We start from the raw sequence: 23,099 nt of genomic DNA on the forward strand, positions 1-23,099 counted from the left end.
CCCACAACATTTGCCTTCCCAATTAAAGGCCAAAATTCAGAAGCATTCAGCACCTTTAATTTGCCCAAGCCAGTTCACACGCATGCATCCTCTGGCCTTTGGTGAGCAGTTTGTAAGCATTGCTGGGAGTGTAGTGAGGTAGTTCAGTAACTGAGTGTTGGTCTCAGATCTGGCCCAGTCACCTTCTCACTGTGCGCCTTTGGGCCAGCACCTCCTGAGATTCAACTCTGACATCTGTAAAATGGGGCGGTACCTTCTCATAACCCTCCTAAGAGGATGAAAGGGGGTGAGGCAAGAAAGGCATTGAGCTTACTATCTGGTGGTGCAGAACTGCCGAGGATGTGGCAGATAGATATTCGTTTTCCCATCTCCTTTATCACCTAGACCAGGGCTCCACTTGTCATGCAGCCTCTATCAGTACATCCATGTTCTTCTCAGGTGCTGGCCAAAATATTGACTCTCCCAGGCCAGGCCTACTTGCATATTTCAAGTCTTGGAGAGATTTTGACAGGGCAGATTATTAAATAATAAGGAAATTAGTGCTCAGCCAAATTAGACAGGGCATTGATTTTTTTAATCTTTTATTTAAATATTTATTTGTTCAGCATGAACCAGACAGCATGCAAGCCAGCCAAATTTAATCAATATCCATTAAAGTTCCATTTTAAAATATATGCATACATACATGAAGAGTATATGTGTACTTTACATCTGCTACGTACTTTATGTAAGTATATATTTAAATATATAGTATACGGATTATATAGAATGTATAAGTATATATTACCTATAACTATATAAGTATATAACTATACACTGAAATAAGTACATCAGAAGTATATCTATGAATCAAGATAAATATATAAAGCGTATATATTTCATTATATGTACATACACACACATACATATACACCTACACACATGTGTGTGTGCTTCTGTGCTGTTTTTCAGAACTTATTTGGCATTTCCTTCAGCATCTGGAATAAGGTGGGCTGTGAAAGCCAGGTCCAAGGTAGACTCTCCCATCAAGTTAAGCCATAACTGAGCACCTTCTCAAAAATCTCGAATGTAATCCATAGAAAACTTAAAGACAAGTAGAGAGAAAACTTTATTTTCACAGATATTTTACTATAAGGGCCGTCTCTGCAGTAATCATGAGGTTTACTTGGACCCAATGTATAGATTTGTTCAAAGGGGATTTGGAGCCCATGAGATATATAGCTTTTTTAGAGGCAGGATTTACTTCTGCTCATATCAAAGGAAAAAATAATAGTATTTCTTTTCTCCCCTCCTCCATCCTTGGGTGTGGATTTTTTAAAGAGCCGGTGCGATCAATTGCTTCGGTTGCCCCAAGAGGAGGTTGCAAAGAGTACACTAGACAATGATGCAGAAGTTTAATCTCCTAGGGCCATGCAGCCAATAAGCGCCTCCACCCTACGTTTCCTTATGTATGCCATAGTTGGAATAGTGAGTGGAAAAGCCAACCCTCACCACCCATCTCCTCAGCAGGCTGTGCTGACACTATTCCCGCACGCTGAATAATGTGATCCATTATCCTTTAGCTGCTTCCTGGACTGTTAGAATAGACTTTTGGGGATTGGGGCCAGTTGTTTCAAATGACTTGTACCATCAGAACCTCCCATATCTTGAATGCTGTTTAGGGTTAAAGCACAGCATTCTGATTGACTCAGAGTTTATACTTGTTTCAGTTCTCTACTGTGACTTAACAAACTACCCCAAAACATAGAGCCCTAAGAAAGAACAAACATTTGGGCACAGACTGCAAGCTGGGTAGGGACGGCCTGTCTCTCTCCACCTGCCACTGACTGGAGTGATCTAGGTAGGTCAGGAGGAGGATGGTTCACCCCTCACATGTCGAGGAGCCTCACTGGAGATGGAAATTCCAGTCTCTCTCTCTCCACATGGTCTCGTCCATTTGAGGTTACCCCAAACTCTCCTATGTGCCCAGTAGAGGCGAGCAGAGCAGCCTGCCCTCTTAAGAAATGATACAATCATCTTTCCACTGCATTCTATGGGTCAAAGCAAGTCACCAAGTCAGCTCAATTCAAGAAGAGAGGAAATGTGCACAGGAAGGATAGAAGTGTTTAGAATCCTTTGGTTGAAGGCAGGAGAGAGCAAACAAAAGGGAGAAAATTAATGGTGTCTGTTGCAGATAACAGTCTAGAACATAAGCCATGAAAAAATCTTGCTCAGAATCCTAAGGCTGGGAAAACCTTGGAAAGATTATTGAATAAATGCCCAGGGTTCTTAATCTGGTCAGCCTCAAAGGTTCTTTGCACCCCTTGAAATTGCATGCAAAATGTTGCCAGTGTATGTTTTCTTATTCCTGGGGGAAGGGAGGAATCCACAGCATTCCATATGCCCTTGAAGGAGGCTATATTCCAAAAAAGGTAAGTAACCATTATTCCAGAACTGAAAGGCAGCATTGTACGCCTGTGTAGAGAACCAGGCTTGAAAATAATCAGTAGCTCACAATTCTAGTGCTTAAAAAAAAAAAAAAAAATCAGAAGTGTTCTAACCAGCACAAACCTGTCATAACGTGCTCGGTTTTCACCGGAAACCTGTAAGTGTATTTTCTGCAGGAAGATACTAAAAACTTTAAAAATCAAACTTCAAGGGTGAAAATGCTCTGAGAAGCTTCTTTATTGTAGAAACAAGTCAAGGTGAAGAAGACAGCTAGGAGAGAGAGGCTGAAGAAAGGAGATACACAGGAAGTGTGTGTGGGCCTTGCGCTTGAGGTCGTTCTGGAATGTTGGTGAGGTCCAGAGCCAATTGCCAAGAAAGAACTCTTGAGACGTCTTTGGTGCAAAGATGGGATTTTATTTATTTATTTTAAAAATATATTTTATTTATTTATTCATGAGAGACACACAGAGAGAGGCAGAGACATAGGCAGAGGGAGAAGCAGGGTCCCTGTGGGGAGGCCGATGCGGGACTCCATCGGAAGACCCCTCCATCAAGACGGGAAATGAAGGCAGACGCTCAACCACTGAGCCACCCAGATGCCCCCCAAAATGGGATTTTATTAAAGCATGGAGACAGGACCCGTGGGCAGAAATGTGCTGGATTACAAGCCTGAGAACTGACTATGAATTTGGGAGTTGGGGAGGTTTTCAAAAGGACTTTCACATACAAAAGAGGACCTAAAAGGTACTGGAAGCCTTGCCACCGTCAAGCTAAAGTTGTTTTTCCCTCTAGCAAAACATTAAGATAGTTGGGAGTTTCCTGGAGGGAGGTTATACTCTGCCTGCCTCAAGCACCGGTCAGTGGGCTGCAGGTTATTAGGACATTTAGTTTTACCTGCATTTCCTTTTGCCTTTGTTTTTCACCTCACTGTGGAGGGAAGGGTGATTTTAGGGCTCCAGGAAATCCAATCTATGGGTCTCTGGGAGTTAGGTCACTGATAAGAACGCTTTTTCATGTAAATCACTAAGCCTTTTGTAAACTGAGGGAGACTCAGGTCCTGCCGATGGGATTTCCCAGAGTTAACCATTTGATTTTTTCTTCTTTTAGCTTCTGGGCAGCCAGGAGTGCGTGAGGAAGGTCACACACGTCCCACCTGGGAGGGGGGGTGGGTTGCGGAGTGTCATCTTGTGCTTTGCCCTCAGCTTGCCTTCTGCTCCCTCCTCGTGCGGCTGGGGCTAGCTAGATCAGTGAAGAGAACCAAATTGCTTCCAGTTGACACAATTTAAGGAACCTCCGTGAAAGTCCTGACGCCCTGTCAAACTTGCCTTTGTTTTTCTCCGCAGCCACGGGACCCGATGTGCAGGGGAGGTTTCTGCCGCAGCCAACAACAATATCTGTGGGGTCGGAGTGGCATACAACTCCAAGGTCGCAGGTAAGCTGTCCCCGCGCCAGGAGGCCTGACACTCTGGTCTCCAGCCTGGCAGGGGCCTGGCAAAAATTCCCACTGGAGCAGCAGAGCTGGGACTAGTAGATTTAGCAAGAGGGGGAAAAAATCTATCTGGCAAAATCAAACAGATTTTTTTAAAATTCGAGAGTGATATAAATACAGAAAACTGCATAGGTCAGGAGCACAGTGAATTTTCACAAACTGGCCACATCCATGTAAACCATCAAGAAACACAAAAACGTTACCAGCACCCCAAAGCCTTCCCCACGTCCAGTTAATGCCCATATACACCAGAATAAGCACGGTCCTGATTTCCAACAACAAATAGTGGTAATTACCAGCTTTTAAACTTTAATATGAATGGAATTGTGCTGACTGTACCCTTTTGTGTTATTATCAGTAACGTTTTACTGAGACTCAAATAAAGATTATAGAATATAAAAAGATGTGTACAAATTATTGTAAACATAATTCAGAACTCTTTAAAAAAAATGTTTTTTCTTTTTTTCTTTTTTCTTTTTTTACACTGTGCATCTCCTCTCTAAGGAAATTTATTCTACCTAAAACCTTTGTATGAAGTTCCACGGGAAGGATATTTAACAATTTCACCTTTACCCGGAGCTTTAGAAATGAGGGTGGCAGATAACTAGAAATTTAGAAACCAACATCCCCCTCTCCAAAAAAGAGCGGGAGAGAGAATGAGAGGGGTTCCTAAGCTGTCAACAACATGCTGAAGAGTGGAGTGGCTCCTGGCACAGTCCAAGTTTTGCATTAAATTGGATCTTAATTTATTCAAAGCTGAGTCACTCAAACTTGTTTTTCTTTTTTTACAACTGTCTTGATATTTTTTCCCTAGCAATTTAATGGAACCATAAACACACTTTGTGCTGACACTTGCATTTCTAGGACCTAAATAAAGCTAGAGCAACCTATACAAACCTACCCCCAACCTCTTTCAACACTGTTTGCTGGGAGGCTTACCTCAGCTCAGTGCCGAATTTCACAAAAGAACACATCTGGAGAGTCTGCAATGCAAATAGGAGAAGCGTTGCCCTTTGGGTTTCTGCTCTCTTTACTTTGTGTGCATTCAAAATGCTGGCATTAAAGTGTCAGAAGCCATTATGAGCTCCGGGGAAAGAATAACTCCCAGTTAATAATTTATAATCCAGGCTCGGACCTTGGGTTGTATCTGAGTTGAGGTAGCTTTTCCATTCACAGGGTAAACTGGAAGCAAATGAAATTTCATTTTTTTAAAGATTTTATTTATTTATTCACGATAGACAGAGAGAGAGAGGCAGAGACCCAGGCAGGATCATGCCCTGGGCCAAAGGCAAGCGCCAAACCGCTGAGCCACCCAGGGATCCACAAATGAAATTTTTTTTTTTTTTTTTTTTCACAAATGAAATTTTTTAAACCTGGATTTCCCATTCACAGTGATTGTCTTCAAAATAATTTGGATCTCAAAGTATACTTTCAAAATGCCTTTGGAGCTGGAAGTAACTGGGTTTCTTTTTAACAAGGGATTTTTTGGGGGGGGGAATGTAGGGGGTGGCGGTGTACAAGGGATTCTTAGAACTACTGCTTTGCAAAATTGAGTTAGGCTCGGCTCAAGGCCTAGGAGGGTTTACTGGTTTACTTTCTCCATCTGCCTTCTATCCTTTTCTCTATTATTGCACTTTGAAAACATCTGAGCAGCTCCTCAAATGTACCTAACTTTCCTGTTCTTTTCATTTGAACTCCCTAAAACAGAACCATGAGACAAGGATTTGAATGTGTTAACCTAAGAAATAAGAGAGCCAGATTATTTTGCCAGCAAAATGGGTTTATTCAGGACAACAGAGAATCATAATTCAGGACATTGCAAGCTGACAAAACCACAGGCAAGTCCCACAAAGCTGAGGAATGTTATTCTGGAGGAAGTTGAGAGGGCTTGTTTTGAAGGAAAGTCCATTGGAGAAAAGCGGGAGCTCAGGGTGATGGTGTTTCTCCTTGGCTGATCTGCAGAGGTCGTGGATTTCTTGCAGGAGATGCAAAGTCCATCTTTTCCAGCTGGGGCCAGAAATTGTCGATCCTTTCCTGTTGAGGGCGCTACCGAGATCTGTAACGGACAGGTCTGCCTGTATCTGCTATTGGGTGATAGGGCTCCCCCTTCTGGACTCCCGATTCCATTTTAGTGAAGTTTCCCTCCATAGTTTTGACGGGAGCAGGGAGTTTCTTTGGGAGGGAGGGAAGCAGCAAAGGGTGTGCAGACGAGCTGGGTGCTCCCGTGCACAGGCTGGGCTCTGCAGGACCGTGGGGACACCCCTCAGGATTGCCCCGCCAGGTGGAGACGCTGGGGCGTGTATCCGCCAACCCCCATCCCCCATCCTGACCTCAGCACCCGGGCAAAGGCACCGGACGGGGCCGCGGCTCCAGGCAGGTGCGGCCCAGACCTCTGCCTCACCTGCGGACTGACTCCCAGCCCGAGGCCCGTGGGTGCAGCCCGGTCACTCAGAGACGTGACCTGGCGGGAGCTCGGGCCCCACGGCAGTGCTCTGGGGTTCCCGGAACAGCCCAGAGCTGCTGGGGGCCTGCCGGGCCGCACAAAGCCCTCGGGCGCAGGAGCCCCCTTCGCCGCCGCCGCCGCCGCCGCCCCCGGTGCCCGCAGCGCGGTGCCCGCCAGCCCCGGGCCTCCCCGGAGCAGCGCAAGGAGGTCCCCGGGGGGAAGCTCTAGACTGTCAACCGGGAGTTACAAGGAAAGCGGAATTTCAGCCTCCTGGATCTTACACTCTTAAGGGAAAGAGTGTGTTCCTTCTGGCTGCAATCCCAAAAGTTGTCTGGTTTTTATGACTCCAAATGAGCCGCGCATTTCCAGAGAATGTGTCCTTTGGCGGGGTCTGAGCTGGTGTCTCGGGCGCCACCTGGTGGCCGGAGGAGATCATTGCTGGTCCCGGGTGCTCGGTTACAGGTAGCGAGGCGCCAGAGCTCTCGCTGCATCCCGGGCCTCTCTTCAGCCTGTCCTCAAAAAAGGACTGAGTTAAGGTGCTGTGGAATTTTAGTCCAGGAATAGGAAAGTGGAGATAAGATGATTAAATGAATCCTGTGAAGGGAGAGAAGGAAAGAGTCCTACAGCATCTCTTCATCTGCCTGTTAAGCCTGTTGGGTTTCTCATTGATTCGTAAACTTTGCTCACTTTTCCACTAGGCTTCCTTTCTCTTTCTGATTTGCACACCTTCTTGGTATGTCCTAGATCTTGGCTCCTGGTCAGTTACAAACGGTGCAAATACCTTCCCCCCAAACTTTCACATGAGGTCATTAGTCCACCTGGATTCCGCCTATGCGTGTTGTCGTGCAGGCTGGGGATCCAGTTTTATTTTCCTCCAAAGGTGAACCAGTGTCCCTGATAGCATCTGTTCAGTCATCCATCCTGTTCCTTCAATTTGTGGTGCCACCTTCCTCGTATAAGTTCCTGTACATACATGGTTAGTCCCTGGGTAAATATAATTTAGATAAAACTGCCTAGTAAGTATAAATTAGGAAGCTGTAGCCACACTTCTACTGCTGGGCCTTTGAATCTGCTCTTCCCTCTACCCAGAATACCTCCCCATAGGCTTTACCTGGCCACTGTCTTGATCCTGTACTTCTCTGGTTCCCCACTGCTTCCTACAGCATCACCTCCCAGACTAGCTTCCTCATCCTCGCTTGATATGGCGTGTGCAGTTTTTTCTTCCCAGCACTAACTGGGAAGACATGACCTGTCAGTTATTGCCCATATTCTTGCGCATGTTGATTTGATCAATATCTTTCTCCTCAGGCAGATGAGTCTCCATGAGGACAGGGGCCATGTCTGTTTTCTCTGACCTCAGCACCTAGAACAACACCTCAGCACCTAGATCTGGTGCACAGCAGATGCTTGAAGCCTATTTGCTGAGTGCCAGAAAGCAAGGAAGGAATCAAGACAAGGAAGGGTCAGTGATCAGCAAGAGATTAATCATTAAATGAGAGAACGGATGGAATGAATGGGGTTGTGAGATTAAGGGCATAAAGATTATAGGACCCAAAGCTGATAGAATTTCTGTCAGGAAGCAAAAGTATGTTTTCTTCTCCTGGCACCATCCCACCTTTGCTACTGTATCTCAATCAAATTAGTTCCAAGGAGACCTGGGCCTTCTCACACCCTCTTACCACTTCCCTCCTTTCCAGTGGCACCATGGTAATGTTCTAAGTTCCAGCACCAACAGAAGAGCTTCCCTAGGGCCCATCAGTAAAGAGAAACAAGGGACTCCTTTGCCCCTACACCCTTGGCTGCTCCAGGCTACCGAGCACTACGACCATGCATCCACCATGTATCTTTCAGGTGTTGTTTGTCTACATAAATAGAGTGTGTAAATCTCCAGGGGCACATCTTTTCCACTTTTTCATCAGAATCTTAAAATCTTTGGCCCCAAAGATCCTTTATTTCTTTAAATTTAAACTCAGTTAATTAACATGTAATGTATTCGTAGTTTCAGAGGTAGAGTTCAGTGATTCACTAATCTTGTATAACACCCAGTGTCATTATATTGCATACCCTCCTTAATGTCCATCATCCAGTTACCTTGTCCCCTCAATTCCCTTCCCTCTAGCAACCCTCAGTTTATTTCTCATGAGTAAGAGTCTCTTATAGTTTGTCTCCCTCTCTGATTTTGTCTTGTTTTATTTTTCCCTCCCTTCTCATGATCTTCTGTTTTGTTTCTTAAATTCCACATATGATTGAGATCATATAATTGTCTTTCTCTGACTGACTTTTTTCACTTAGCATGATACCCTCTAGTTCCATCCACATCGCTGCAAATGGCAAAATTTCATTCTTTTTGATGGCTGAGTAATATCCCATTGTGTATACACACATCTTCTTTATCCATTTATCTATCAATGGACATCTGGGCTCTTGACATAGTTTGACTATTGTGGACATGGCTGCTATAAACATTGGGGTGCAGGTGCCTCTTTGGATCACTATGTTTGTATCCTTCGGGTAAATACTGGGTAGTGCAATTGCTGGGTTATAGGGTAGCTCTATTTTCAACCCCCTAGATCTGTTAGCCCAAATACCCACTGATACTTGCGTAAGGATAGCAACAAAATACTATTAACAATAATAATAATAGTAAATAACACATACTCTTCCAGTGTGTCAAGCACAATGCAAAACTCTTTACTCAACCCTTTATGTAATCTTACCATGCACTTATATATATATATATATATAAACAACATATATATTATATATTAGCATCCCTCTTTTTTTTTTTTTTTTTAGATTTTATATATTTATTCATGAGACACACAGAGAGAGAGAGAGAGGCAGAGACACAGGCAGAGGGAGAAGGAGGCTCCATGCAGGGAGCCCGATGTGGGACTCCATCCCGGGTCCCCAGGATCAGGCCCTGGGCTGAAGGCGGCACTAAACCGCTGAGCCACCTGGGCTGCCCATTAGTGTCCCTCTTTTACAGAGAACAAAAGTGAGTCCCCATAGCTTGTAAGCTGTAGAATAATTTTGCAGCCAGCACAACCTGGGCCAGAAATTCTACCCTTAGTCCCCACCCTAAAATGCTTGAACAACTTCTCTTTTCCAACAATGTTGGAAGGGGAGCTTCTGCTATAACCTGGATCCAACCTGGAGCTGCATACTTCCAGTGATGAGGAACTCACTCCCTTCCAACATTGTTCCACCTTTTGAGATTTGTGACTTTGAGAAATTTCCTCCTTAAAATGAGGTCTCTCTTTGATTCCTGTTGCCCGTTTTCATGTATATGATTGTTACTACCTCTTCTCGATAATACATGCCAGGGAAATCTTAGTGCTGTCTTGAAGCTTTAATAACTTCAAAAATACATACATTTGAAGGTTCAATTATTTCCATTTCCCCTTATCCACTTACTTTTATGAATTTTGAAGAAAGAGATGCATTTTAGGTTTTTGACTTTGAAAATGCCTTTATTCAGAAACTATTTAAGAAAATAACCTAATTCTTTTTGATTTTTAAATCAGTGTTTGACATCTTCAAAGGGACTGAGACAAAAAAATTAAAATTAAAAAATAGTATTGAAAATTTGCAAAACCATCCAAAATGCACAACAAATATAAATAATGAGCCCTTCAAATGATGTTTCTTGAAAATGTATTAGATTTATCCTTCTGAGATTATTAAAGCCTTGGGAGATGCTATCTCTTGTGGCCAATCCCTTTCAGGGCTCAACGATTATTGCTGGATACCTACCACGTTCCCAGTTCTGCTGTGGGTGGTGGGATACAGCTGTGAGCCAGCCAACAGGTCACCTGTCCTCACACAGCTTAAAGGCTAAGAGAAGACACACATAATGAGCAAAGAAGCACAATAATATCAGATAATAATTGCTTCTATAATCAAAACAAAGCAAGGTGGTAGAGAATAACCAGGCCGAGGACACAAGTAGCAACTTGAGTTGTAGCAGGTTCTTTAGCCCGACACCTGGGCTTCTGCAGAGCTCCTTGGAGCAACCCCAGGTGGCGCCAGTTGGTATTGGCCTTACCTGCCTTCCTTGTTAGGTCAGAGCCCATAGATCTTTGTATTGAGCTTTGGAATGGGATCTCCTTTGTTCAACGATTCTGAAAAAGAGTTTGAAATCCATACTGTTGACCATCATCAAAATACCCTGAAATTTCTCTGCCAGCAATGAATTGACTCCACATATTTGGCCGATAAAGCTCAAAACATTTCAATGAGTTCATATATATTTTATCTGAGTTTTAAAATAAACCAGTGAGAATTGCACATTGGCACAATGATGGACGTATTTTCAGATCCTTCAGATCCTTAGGTCAGCAAGGATTCACTCCTCAGCCTGCAGATTAATATTCATGAGCACAAAAGGAGACACTGAGGTTTGTGGGCAGATGCAGCATTTGCCCGCGTGGGAGTGTAAATTGGCCTTTTGTAACGTGAGAAGGGGGTAGAAATAATTTAGCTCAAATCCCTGGGCCTTACAGCTCTTAGAGAAGGAAGTCATGGAATCCCCATTGGTCATTAGTGTAGTGATCAGACCTGCATGGTGGGAGGATAGAAATGTTTGTTGTGAGCACTGCGTTTCCCCAGGCCTTTGAATCACACCAGCGGAGGAGAGCATTTTACATCTGTAAAGATGGTAAAGACACAGAGTCCTAGCCCCCTGGGCTTCCTTCTCTCCCTTTGTGTCTTACTTTTACTCTCTTGCCTTCCCTTTTTCTCTCTTTTTTATCTGTCTCTGTCTTTCCCTGTCTCTCTCTCTCTCTCTCTCCCTCTCCCTCTCTCTCTCTCTCTCTCTCTCTCTCTCTCTCTCTCTCTCTGTCTCTCTCTCTGTCTCTCTCTGTGTAGCTCCTAAAGCATCCAGGGACAGAGGAGAGAGAAAACCCTTGGGTCACCCTGAGCCTCTGTCTTGGCGACAAATGGTGCAGTGGCTTGCAAAAATGAATACTGTCCTCATTCAGTTAATGTATGCCTCATTCCTCCTGAGCTTAACAAGATTAAAGGAATGTCGGGCGCCTGGCCCCAGAATATGAATGAGAGCCTTGCTTCCAGTCTGTGGCTGCCCCTGCCTCCTTGGACGCTGAAGCAGTCAGATTAATGCACACTGGCTCTGATGTTCTGTGCAGCATAAAGAAAGCCAGGGAGGGCAGGAAGAGGAAGGAGGCAGAGAGACAAAAGCTGCAAAGTGAGAGGGCAAAGGGCGGGGCTGGATGCACCACACCGGCTGGATGAGGAAACACAGTGTTGCCATCAGTGGGCACAAGGGACAGTCCAGGCCTACTCCAGCAGGGTTGAATTTCTCTCACCTTCCAGTCGAAGTGAACTATTCAATTCAGGTCATCTGCACCCTAGACAAGTTCAAGACCATTTGAGTGTCCTTCTTGCAGGCAAGTGAATACCAGCTTCCCTGCTCACAAAGTGGGCACACTTCTTGCCAAAAGAAGCTGCACTATTTGGTTTACTCTGTGATCTGTTGAGCACTGTTGTTGAGTACATTTTTAAAATAAAAAAAAAAAAATACAGGGAGGACAAAAGCAAAATGTGAGGTTTTAACTTCTTATCCCTTATAAAATGAACCATAAAGCTTATTTTCCAAGGGCACTTGGGTGGCTCAGTCAGTTAAACATCTGCTTTCAGCTCAGGTCATCATCCCAGGGTCCTGGCATAAAGCCCCGCATTGGGCTCCCTGCTGTGCGAGGAACCTGCTTCCCTCTCTGCCTCTGCCTGCTGCTCCCCCTGCTTGTGCTCTCTCTCTCTTTGTCAAATAAATAAAATATTTTCAAAAAACCACAAAAAACAAAATTTAGCTTCCAGAAAGTTCAAACTAAAGATTATGCACATTCTTTTCGAGCTTCTCCCCAAGAGAAAGGATACTGATTATTGGACATTAGTCAGCAAGAATGGTGACCTGATTTATGGGTAGAGAAAACCCATAAGTGGAAAACCTTGCATGTTACTATTTGTTCTTCTGGACCTGTCATTTCTGTGAGGGAGGGGGGGGGGATCAACTAAAGTCATGATACTATGCATCTATTCACCAAATATTTATCAAGCTTAAAATAATGCTGATAACGTAGGACACAAGAAAAGAACAAAAGGGACACATGCTCTGTAATCAGAGATTTTGCTGTCTAGTGATGAATGTGTTGACCAAGAAGAACTATAAAGCCACCAAAAGCATTTATTTGGGTCTTAAGGATTGCAATCAGGGAGACACAGAGTGTCTCCAAAGTGTGCTCCAAACTGCAAGCCAGGAGTGTGGGTTTGTACAGGCAAAATCCTATAATTTGTTTTGAAAGAATTAGTGTTGGTACTGGCAGAGTTCAAGGGAGTATCTAAGGCTGGCTCTTCAGCTAACAAATGCTACTTTATCTCGGTTTCAGTCCAGAGTAAAAGGATGTTTTCCAGGAGGTGGTTAAGGTGCAATCAGCAAGTCATAATTGATAAGTCAAAAGTCCATGGTGTTCCAAAGATTGAAATAGGAGATGCACAGAGGCCTTGTTTCCTCAGTGTCCTCCCCACCTATTCTGGATGCCTCTCTTAGCAATGCTTACTTTGGGTTGTGATCTCCTTCCACCAAAGAAACTTCACAAATAAGCAATTATACCAGAAGGCTGAAAGGGTGGTGTTGGAGGGTGTGGGGATGGAGGGTACGGGGGAATTGGATCCAGAAAGACTGCTGGGGAAATGCCTACTGCACACATAGGTTAATCAGAAGAAGGATGAGCATTGGGAGAATTGTATGCAAACACAAGGGGTGGGCTCCGGACACTGAGGAGGAAGCAGACCCTTAGAGAGAAGACAGTTTCATGTCAATTTGACAAGTCCTGCAAGAACCTGTCTTATCCTTATTTAAGTGGACTTGCATGCCGTGTCAGAGAGTGATGCTCAGGTCATAGTGTCCCTTGACCATGGTAAATAGAGTTAAGAGGTGCCAGGATCCAGGTTTTGACTGTGTAGAGCCCAGTCTCCTCGCTTCATAACTCCCGTGGAAAGAAAGACTTAGGCCAGCTTTTCTAACATTCTAGGCTCTTGCCCACGAAAGAGAACTAGCATTCCAAGCAGAGAACAATACAGCCCCAAACAGCAATGTCTGGAGGATAGTAATAGAGGGACAAAGTGCCCATCCCATTGGCTGCTGCTGCATTAACTCTGGAGACACTTGTCACGGACACTCAGAGGGTGATGTGAACTATGGGTGCCCTCAAGTGTGCCCCTGCTGCGTCCCTGTGTACAGTTCAGGTTTACTCACAATCAAGGACTGCAGGACCCGGTTCTTTCTTACTATCCCAGCAAGAAGTTACTCCTACAAGTTGTTGGAATAGCACAGACTTGACCTAGGTGACGTAGGGGAGAAGGGGAGGGCGGGGGGCTGTATCATAAACTCCATTACTAATACATTTCAGAATGACCCATTCAACATTTCTGTCCTTCCCAAAGCCCCTTCCAGCTGCCAGGCAACCTGGAGTCCTCTTTTCCTGATTCTGCCAGCCTTTGCATTCCTGCCCCTTTCTTTGCCCCCTAATCTCCATGGTTTATTATTAAATATTTAAATCAATTGCATCCCCCCCCTACTGTCCTGACAGTGGGTTTACTTCTCCAGCAACACGGCTTCCCTGCATCTGTCAACACCCAGTCACTGAAAGCTGAGCTTCCGCTCAGAAACAGACGTATCAGGGAATCTCTTCAACAAAGGTGGTCTCTCCCCATTAGAAATGCTAGTAAAGTTGGTGGGGGGAACAATTTCTTCAAAGGGGTGCATAACGTAAGGTGTGCGAGGAGGCCAAAAAGGACGGAGTGGCACAGTCTGTGTTCCTCCTTCATCCTCTGAGGCTGCAGCCCACACGTACCCTGAGGTTGGACTCGAGATTCCACAGTGTCCCCCGGGACACCCAGGTGGCAGACCCTCCACCACACCCAAGACTCGAGCCCTCATCATCACCCCCCACACACACCTGCCCTGTGTCCAGTGCACTGAGCCACCAAAGTGTCTCCTGCCCACACGGGTCCACAGGTATCCGGATGCTGGACCAGCCATTCATGACGGACATCATCGAGGCCTCGTCCATCAGCCACATGCCTCAGCTGATCGACATCTACAGTGCCAGCTGGGGCCCAACAGACAACGGGAAGACGGTGGACGGGCCCCGCGAGCTCACACTCCAGGCCATGGCCGACGGCGTCAACAAGGTAAGGCCTTTCCTGCGACCACCAGGCCCAGATCCAGTGGGGTGGGGCGGGGGCTGCGGGGGGTGGGAGGCATCCAGGGAAGGTGATGAGAATGAAGCAAGGGGCAGGGAAGGAGGCAGAGGTGGGGCTGTTACCCTGTGCATTAGCTCAGGGCCTCTGAGAGATGGACCCCCAAGCAGGCTTAGCAGTACAGATTTATTGCAGGGGGCTCCCTTAAAGGGTAAAGAGGAAAGGGCAAGAGGTGCCTTCGGACGGTGATGCCAGCCTGGCCCATGCAAAGGAGTGGGGAGGAAGGAGGGTCTCCCTGGGGGCCTGTGCTGGCATTGCCACTGTGCCACATGTCAGCTGGGAGCACCCCCCAGGCAGTAGGGTCTGGGTACAGTAGGGTGGGGGGTCCAGAGGCAGCAGCAGGGTTGCGGCTCCCCTGTGCTCTCATGGCAGGAGTGTGAGCCACGATTTTCTAGGCTGCCCATCCCTGATATTAGCCCAGAAATGGATGGGGCCAAGTAAAAGAGACCAAGGCAGAGTGTCCAAAGGGAGGCCAGCTGGGTCATCAGCCCATGTAAAGAAAGAAGTACCCTCCCTACAGTCTCAGGGCAGAGGTCATCTCTGACAAGACATGAGCCAGGCCCCATGATCAGAGCCTTCTGAGTTCAGGTCCCACAGGGCACTCAATGTCTGGGTGTATCCGCAAATGACTTGACCTCCCTATGCCACTGTTTTTTGCCTGTAAGATGGTGATAATCAGATTTCTCCTGGGATCATTGTAAGGTGTAAATGACATAAATAGGCCAGTGTTGGGCCCTGGGAAGTTCTGCGGGAAGATGTGGTGTTTACCTAGGTCATTATGGACACAACCAATCTCCCCAAAACTTTGTGGCATAAAGCACAGTGTTTTAGTAGGCTTGTAGGCTGTGTGGGTGAAGAACTCAGGGCAGAGTGGGGATAGCTGGTCTCAGCTCCCAAGAGTCCTGGGCCTCAGATGGAAGGATCCAGACTTGAATTGCCAAACTGTAGTGTCTTCGAGTGCTTTTACGATTGCCTAACTACTCACCATTGGTGCCACAACACCAACCGCCCAGAGTACTTAGTCATTTTGTCTTATTTCGTCTTGTGTTCAAGTGATAGTGATGCCCTTTCCATCAGGGCATCAGCCATAGACATGGGAATCACAGGTCCCAAGATTACAATGGTGTGTAGAGTAAGAATAACCAGATCCTAAGTAGGGAAAGACAAGTATGTGAGGTTTAGTAAATGGACCTTTGGAAGCACATTTTAGGAATTTTTAGAAAGTTTGCTTCTTGGATTTTAACCAATTTCAAATGGATGAAATGGTTATAGCCATATTTGGATATATAAACTAGCACTGTTATAAATGAGCTGCAAAATACATCTGTTCTGTTTATGTTTGAGTTATTTACAATCTGTGTGAAATATACATGAACTTACTACTTACACATTTATATCACTAAAGTAGGTATGTGTACGAAACACCCCAAACTCAACAGCTTAGAAAAATAAAAATATTGAAGAAAGAGTGGACAACTGGAAGCTGTTTTTTTGTTGTTGTTATTTTAAAGTGTTACAAAATGCTAACATTGTGTTTTGTTTTATTTACTGCTTTCACTGTTAAATCCCACAACTTACTCATCTTATAACTGGAAGCTTATACCCTTTGACCTACGCATGGCATCCCCAAACCTCTTCACCCCTCAGCCCCCGCCCCTCTCAGTTTCTATGAGTCTGACTCTTTTTTAAAGTCCACATATAAGTGATAGCATACCATGAAGTATTTGTCTTTCTTTGGCTTATTTCACTTACCATAATGCCCTCTAGGTCCATCCATGTTGCCATAAATAGCAGGATTTCCTTCTTTTTATGGCTGAATATTCTATTGTGTGTGGTGGCGGGGAGGTATATGTATATATGTATACCTTTATGCATTCATGCGTTGCTGGGACACTTCAGTTGTTTCCATGTCTTGGCTACTGTGAATAATGCTGCAGTGAACATGGGGGTGCAGATATCTCAAGAAGATAATTTCATTTCCTTCCGATTATCCCAGAAGTGGGATTTGGGAGTCATAGTAGTTCTGTTTCTAATTTTTTAAGGAACCCCCATACTGTTTTCCACAGCGGCTGCACCAATTTGCATTCCCACCAACAATGCGTGGGGGTTTGTCTTTCTCCACGTTTTCACCAACACTTAGCTTTTTGATACTAGTGGAGGCAACTTTTTCTACACATTTCCTGAGGTCAGAAAGCATGTTTTTTCCACACCAGCTATCCTTAAAAACTGGCCTAGCACTTAAAAACATGGTAGATCAGCTGTTCAATATGTAGTTGTGAAATTAATACATGAATGAAATTTGATGGGTGACACTGGGTGTTATATGTTGGCAAATCAGACTTCAATTTAAAAAAAAAGAAATTTAATGGTTGAAAGATTAAAAGTCACATAAAAATCTGTAACTGTAGTGAATATCAGTGATGCCCACCTTCTTCTCCTTTATCAAGCTTCAGGTGGGGGGTGGGGAACTCTCAGATGCTGATGACTCCCTTCCCTGGAGAACTGCCCTGGCTGATGGGAGACTTTCATCAGATGGTTATGCCCACACACACACTCGGGGGGCAGCCTACAACAAATGCCTGAGTTGGGGGTGGAAGAGGCCAGCCTGCTTGCCCCAAGTAGGGACCACTCTGAGCTATAATTTATGCTCCAGAACCCCCCAGTGAATCAGGCCAAGGCTTGACTTTACTTGAGAACATATTGTTTTGGGATTCCTTCCACTCCCTCGTTGACTGATGTCCCCTGAGTGCTCATCCTTGACACATCTGCTGGGCCCAAGTCCCTAACTTGGACTCTGCTTCTAGTGAACCTACTCTAAGTAAGACATTAGCCCACTGAGGTTCACTCTTTCCCTTGGCTGCCAGGAAGCTCAGAACTAAGTTTGTGCCTAACAATGTAGGGGTTTGGGGGCTGAATTTTCTGCTATCTCATTTTCTCCCCTCTCTTCACCAACCATGGCCTCTAAAATCAGTCCTTAGCTTTTGTTCCCATGTCCTTTTTTGTATTCCTATTGAATCCAAATCTCTGAATACTAGGAAGTATAAAATTTGTAAAAGAAATTCATAAAATGAGTTTTGTCTGATTCAGTTAAATTTAGGTGTAAGAAATTTAACTTTAGGATCCTCAAATTATTTCTTACTTCCACAATGCCTAGTCTTCATGGATTAAACCATCTCATTGGACAAAAATTGACAGAGTCTAGGTCTTAAACAATAGTAAAGAGTAAGTCAAACAAACTGCCACCTCTTAGGGGCTCCTGGGTGGCTCAGTCCACTAAGCATCTGCCTTTGGCTCAGGTCATGATCCCAGGGTCCTGGGATCAAGCCCTGTGTTGGGCTCCCTGGTCAGCAGGGAGTATCCTTCTCCCTTTCCCTCTACCTGCCACCCCTCTTGCTTGTGCTTGCTTGCTCTCTCTCTCTCTCTATCTATCTATCTCTGTCAAATAAATAATACAATCTTAAAATAATAACATACCATCCCTCAGAGCAGGTATCAGCCAACCTTGGCCCACAGGCCAGACCCAATGTACTAGCTATATTGCAAATAAAATTTTCTTAGAACACAGCCAGGTTGATCCAGGCCTTTGTGTCTTTGCAACCATGATTTCTCTTCCAGTCATGGTTGTCATGGTCTCCACATGCAGGGAGGCACCTGGAGTGAGTGATGATGGAATCATCACTCAGAACCACAGGCTCTTCTGCTAGCCTGTTCCCATCTCCACATAGCTTCACTAGACAGCCAGTGTTTCATGAAAGGGGGAGGCCTCTGTTGCAGGGTTTTGTTTTTTTTAAAATTGGCATGAACAAGTTAGAGAGCTGAGCTTGACAGTTGGGAGACCCAAGTTCTCACCTCAATCCTGTCCCCTGTTGACCTTCGGACTAGTCACTTGGTTTCTCCATGCCTTACTTTCTTCTTCGTTAAAATAGTCCACATCAGTGGTTCTCAAAGTGTGGCCACTGGCCCACCTGCAAGTTGGTGAGAAATTCAGACCCTCAGCCCCACCCACCAACCCACCTGATGTATCAGAGCTGCGTTTTAACAATGTCACACTCAAGTTTGAGAGGTGCCACGCTAAATGATTCTAGAATATGTATCTCATAATCCTAAGATACTAAGACCACAGAACAATGTGGTTTTAAAAATCCCCCAGTGACTAGAAAAGGTCAGTAGAAGTGACTCATTTTCTGAAAGTAATGGCACTGCACATCCCCATCCAGGTGTTAACCACTGAAGGCATTGATGACTAAGCCAGATACTCTGGTTTGTCTCTGAGCTGTAGGAACAGAAGCCCAGGTAGCTTAACTGGTGGGGTTTCTTGTAGGGATGCATGAGGAGGGGCAAGGGCAATGGGATGGATTCAGGCAGGATCTCATACAGGCTGGGACCAGGCAAATATTCTGCATCGAACATGGCTGCAGGACTGGCCACTGAGTGTGTGGAGATCCCCATGGGATCTGACAGGACTGGTGGCGTGGGGAGGGGTAGGAGGTAGTGGTACCACATTTCAGTGCCTCAACCCTTAAGAGTTTTTAAGATGAAACATTTGACACACAAACAGCTTGTTTGCTTAGTGGCAAACAGCCACGGTGTGGCTGGAGAGAAATGGTTGCACATCCAAGCCCAAGACCAGGTGACAAGTACCCTGGGGAACACTTGGCAGATGTCTTCCTTCCCCAGCAGACATAGATTTCCACTCAGAAGGGTTTTTGACACCCAACACCAAAAGAGAGACATATAGGTGACATCTGCCCTCTGTCTGAATTTACAAGGCACATGACATTCAATGCAGCACATTCCCGAGTGGCTCCTGTCATTTTCCATGGACTTCTGAACTGTTCCCCACATCTAAAGTCTGGGTATTTCTCTCTCTTCCATCTGTAGCCTCCCCTGCTGCAACTAGAAAGGCCCTTTCAAGTGTGATTGTTCTGGAAAGCATGCCAACTGTGCCAAAACTTAAAGAGAAAAATTGTTATGACTTGAATTTAGATGACAGCATGTAAATATTTTAGAAAGTGAAGTGAGTATGATGAAAAATACATGATTTCTCATTCGACTTTCCCCCAAGCTGTGGGAATGGTTCTTTTCTTGTTTCAAGGTGACATTTTTTTTTTAGACAGAATCATAGAGTCTCGTGCATGATGATGTATTATACTTGAGCAAAGATCTCCTCTCAGTTATCTGATCAGCTCTAAAGGAAAGTCCACTTTGGAAAGGTAGTCTCCACCTAAATGAAGGAGTCAGATAATTACCTAGTACACAAGGGTAGGTCTTAAGCTTGTCTTTGAATTTTAGCATCATACTAAGTCAGTTTTGTTTGGCCAACACAGCAATGATAAAGGAAAGGAGGCTGAGGGACCTTTTGGGGGATGTGCTGTTTTCCCCAAACCCTAATTGACTTCTATTTCGCACACAAATATCACCTACCTGGCTCCTTGCAGATTTGAGTTTGCATTTCCTCTACTTTTTCAGTGAATACTTAAGGGAACCAGCAAGAAGCAGAGAAGAAAAGAGGGAAGGAATCTTTTTTCCCTTTGTTTTTTCCTCTTTATAGTCTACTGCTGACCTCAACCCTTAATTGTAAAATTAAGGTAATTAATTAAATTACTTAATTGTAATAAAAACAATGTTTTTATTATACAATAAAAACATTGTTCACATTTTATATGGAAAGTAGGTGACAGTCATAGACCACTGAATTGTGAGATATCCAATAACTGATTTCTTTCTTAGTTTGGGATCCTGTAAAATCCTTGTCCTGAGACAAGGATTAAGTTCAGGCATTTGCTTTGGGAGGGAATACCAGTAGTGAAAGGGGCCAGTGAAGGGGGTGCGTTATCAAGCCAGCTACCACTGTGAACAACTAGAGCTTAATCCCACTGGGAAACTGGAAAACTATACAGAACACGCACTGGAGTTATCCCTGCTGGTAGCAAGGGAGCTGGGGTAAAAGTCAGTGTCTACGGAAATGCCACAGCACTTCCCCAGGGCCAGGCGTGCAGAACAGACTCTTGGGAGAAACCCCTTCTACAAAGAGAGGACTGTGGTGGCATTTGGAAATCCCCAGCACATGGAAGGTCCAAGGGATGTGGGCTTGCACCCACTTCCACCTGCTACAATCTCCAGAGTGCAGTTTGAAGAAACCCAGTCTTAGGCTTAGGGTCCTCACTGGCTGGCTCATAAAGGACCAGTATTTGTTGGTCAGAAAGATGCAGCTGTTGCAGAGATTAATGGAGTAACAGAGCCCAGAAGTTGCGGGACCACAGCATCTCATGTTGCCCTGACAACCAGAAGAGAGAAATCAGGCAACACTAGAGGGCCTTGAAAGTGACAGTTGATTCATGAACTTCTTTCCACGTCTTGAGAAAGTGCAGCTACCCAGGGCAACCCTGGTATGTCTGTGGCTGGCTCTGATGGCTATACCCCAACCTCTTATTAATCATGGCTTGGGGATGCTACTGGAAGGAATATCTCAGGAATATTTAAAGACAAGGCTACAGAAAAATCCTCAGAGGCACAGGTGAGACAGAGCATTGATTGTTTATCAGGTAGTCCCTGGGGGACTGAGAAGGGCAGAGACACAGATCCCAGATCTTTGGGCTGGAATGTACTAAAGAAAGATCACTCGCAAAACAGTGGCCTCAAAGGCACCATGTGGGCAAGAGTGGTGGAGGGCTGACAGGGAGAGAGTGATGAATTGGGTATTGGTGAAGCGAAGCCCTGGTACAGCCTGCTGAAATTTAACCGGAGCAGTGGGTCTGATCCAATTGCAGTAAGTGCCGGGGCCTCTGGCAGGCAGTGGATGCCTCCTGCCAAGGAGCTCTCAGGAACACCCCATGAGCCCTGACTTATGCTCTGAAACCAAGCAGAGGTTCACAATGGAGCAGGAGCTACCAAAGTGTAGATTCTGCGATCCAGTCTCTGAAACAATTATTGCAGTTACAGTCCCTCCTTTCACTTGTAATAAAGAAATTGGTGACTTTGGGGTGATCCCTCTTAAGTGCTGGCCAGCCTTAGGTGGGATGGCCAACCATCTTGGTTTCCCATTGTGAGCACTGAAAGTCCACCTCCATGGAACTCCCCAGTCCCAGGCAAACTTTGACACTTGGCTGCTCGCCCTGTGGCCTAACTGGCAGTGGTGACTTACCCAAACCCCATGAAAATCCCAATCAGTTTAAGGGATTGACATGAATGAAAACACTTCACCAACTACCATAATATCAGAAAGGCTAGTCATGGTGTGTTTGGATCCTGCTAGAAATGAGACAGGATTGCATAAGAGTCTTTCCTCCAACGTGTATACACAGCAAAACGGGTAGCAATTAGAGGCAACTATAGTAGGTGCCACTAAATGTGGTTTGCCTTCAGTGAAGGATTTAAACAGAAGCCAAGGGCAACAGTGCCATCCTCTGTGTGGCTTTTCTGGAGATCGGGACCCCCCCAGCATGCTCTTGAACTCCTGTGGAACTTGATGGGGACACGAGGCAGATGCTGTGATCCTGGTGACTGGGCTGCATTGGCACAGCTGCAGCACACAGCTCCAGCCAGCTGTGGCGTCCTGCCTACCAGCCAGCCAGCTTCTCACTGCTCCTCTGCTTGAGGCCCTGCAAGGCACCACGGGAGTGTGCTCCCCAGTGTGCGCCGGGCCCCAGACTGTGAGGAATTGATGCCCCAGGAGCAACCTCCCAGCTGCATCGTCCTGGTGGGATGTTCACAAGGGTTCTCCAGAGGGACCAACCTCAGCTCCCACAGGGGAAACCTGCTCATCAGCTCACACTTGATTGGCTTTTCATGTTCTCCTGTCCCTAACGTATGCTTCCTGAGATCAGCTCTCCCCAAATTACCTACTGCTCCCTGGTCCTTGTCTCAGCAACTGGTTTTAAAGGAACATAGACTGGGACCAGCCCCTTTCTCCTGTAGGCAGAGCGATTAGCTCTCTGAAAGTAAGCCTAGCTCCTTATAGGAGGATCCATTCACCTGCTGTCCCCATTTAAGGAGCTTTGTGAACTCCCCACCACTTCCAACACTGAGTGCAGAAAAGAATAGTAGTGACAAATAATGAAAATATTAAATAACTGTATCAAAATATAATTCAATCACTGAAATTGTGACAGAGAGGGACTTTCTAAGCATAAAAGCAAAGGGAAAATATTTACCAAAACTGAGTAATAAATATTACTACATAAAATCTTTCAAAATTTTTGCAAGTCTGGTCATTGTTAAAGCTCAGCAATGGACTCATGGGGATTCATTATAGTATTCACTTCACTTTTATTGTGCTTAACATTATTCAGATTAAAAGGTTTTTATTCATCCTTAAAAATAAAAAGCAATTCAGTAGGTGGATAAGTTGTCAAGAGTAAGAATACACATTTCAGGAAAAATGAAAACAGCAGCTGCTCTAATATTATACAGATGGCTACTTGAAAATTCCAGGGACTGCACTACACAGAGACTTTTTTT

At 45.2% G+C, this 23,099-nt stretch overlaps 1 protein-coding gene across 1 annotated transcript in view; it reads left to right on the forward strand.

The window, feature by feature from the left end:
• PCSK2 (proprotein convertase subtilisin/kexin type 2) overlaps positions 1–23,099 on the forward strand; it is a 249,775-nt gene that overhangs the window by 193,397 nt on the left and 33,279 nt on the right. The window contains exons 7-8 of the mRNA XM_041732130.1: positions 3,771–3,859; positions 14,395–14,570. Of these exons, the coding sequence (XP_041588064.1) occupies positions 3,771–3,859; positions 14,395–14,570 (265 nt within the window). The remainder of the gene's footprint in view (positions 1–3,770; positions 3,860–14,394; positions 14,571–23,099) is intronic.

Source organism: Vulpes lagopus, chromosome 18 (assembly GCF_018345385.1).
Source record: "Vulpes lagopus strain Blue_001 chromosome 18, ASM1834538v1, whole genome shotgun sequence".
Lineage (NCBI taxonomy): Eukaryota > Metazoa > Chordata > Mammalia > Carnivora > Canidae > Vulpes > Vulpes lagopus.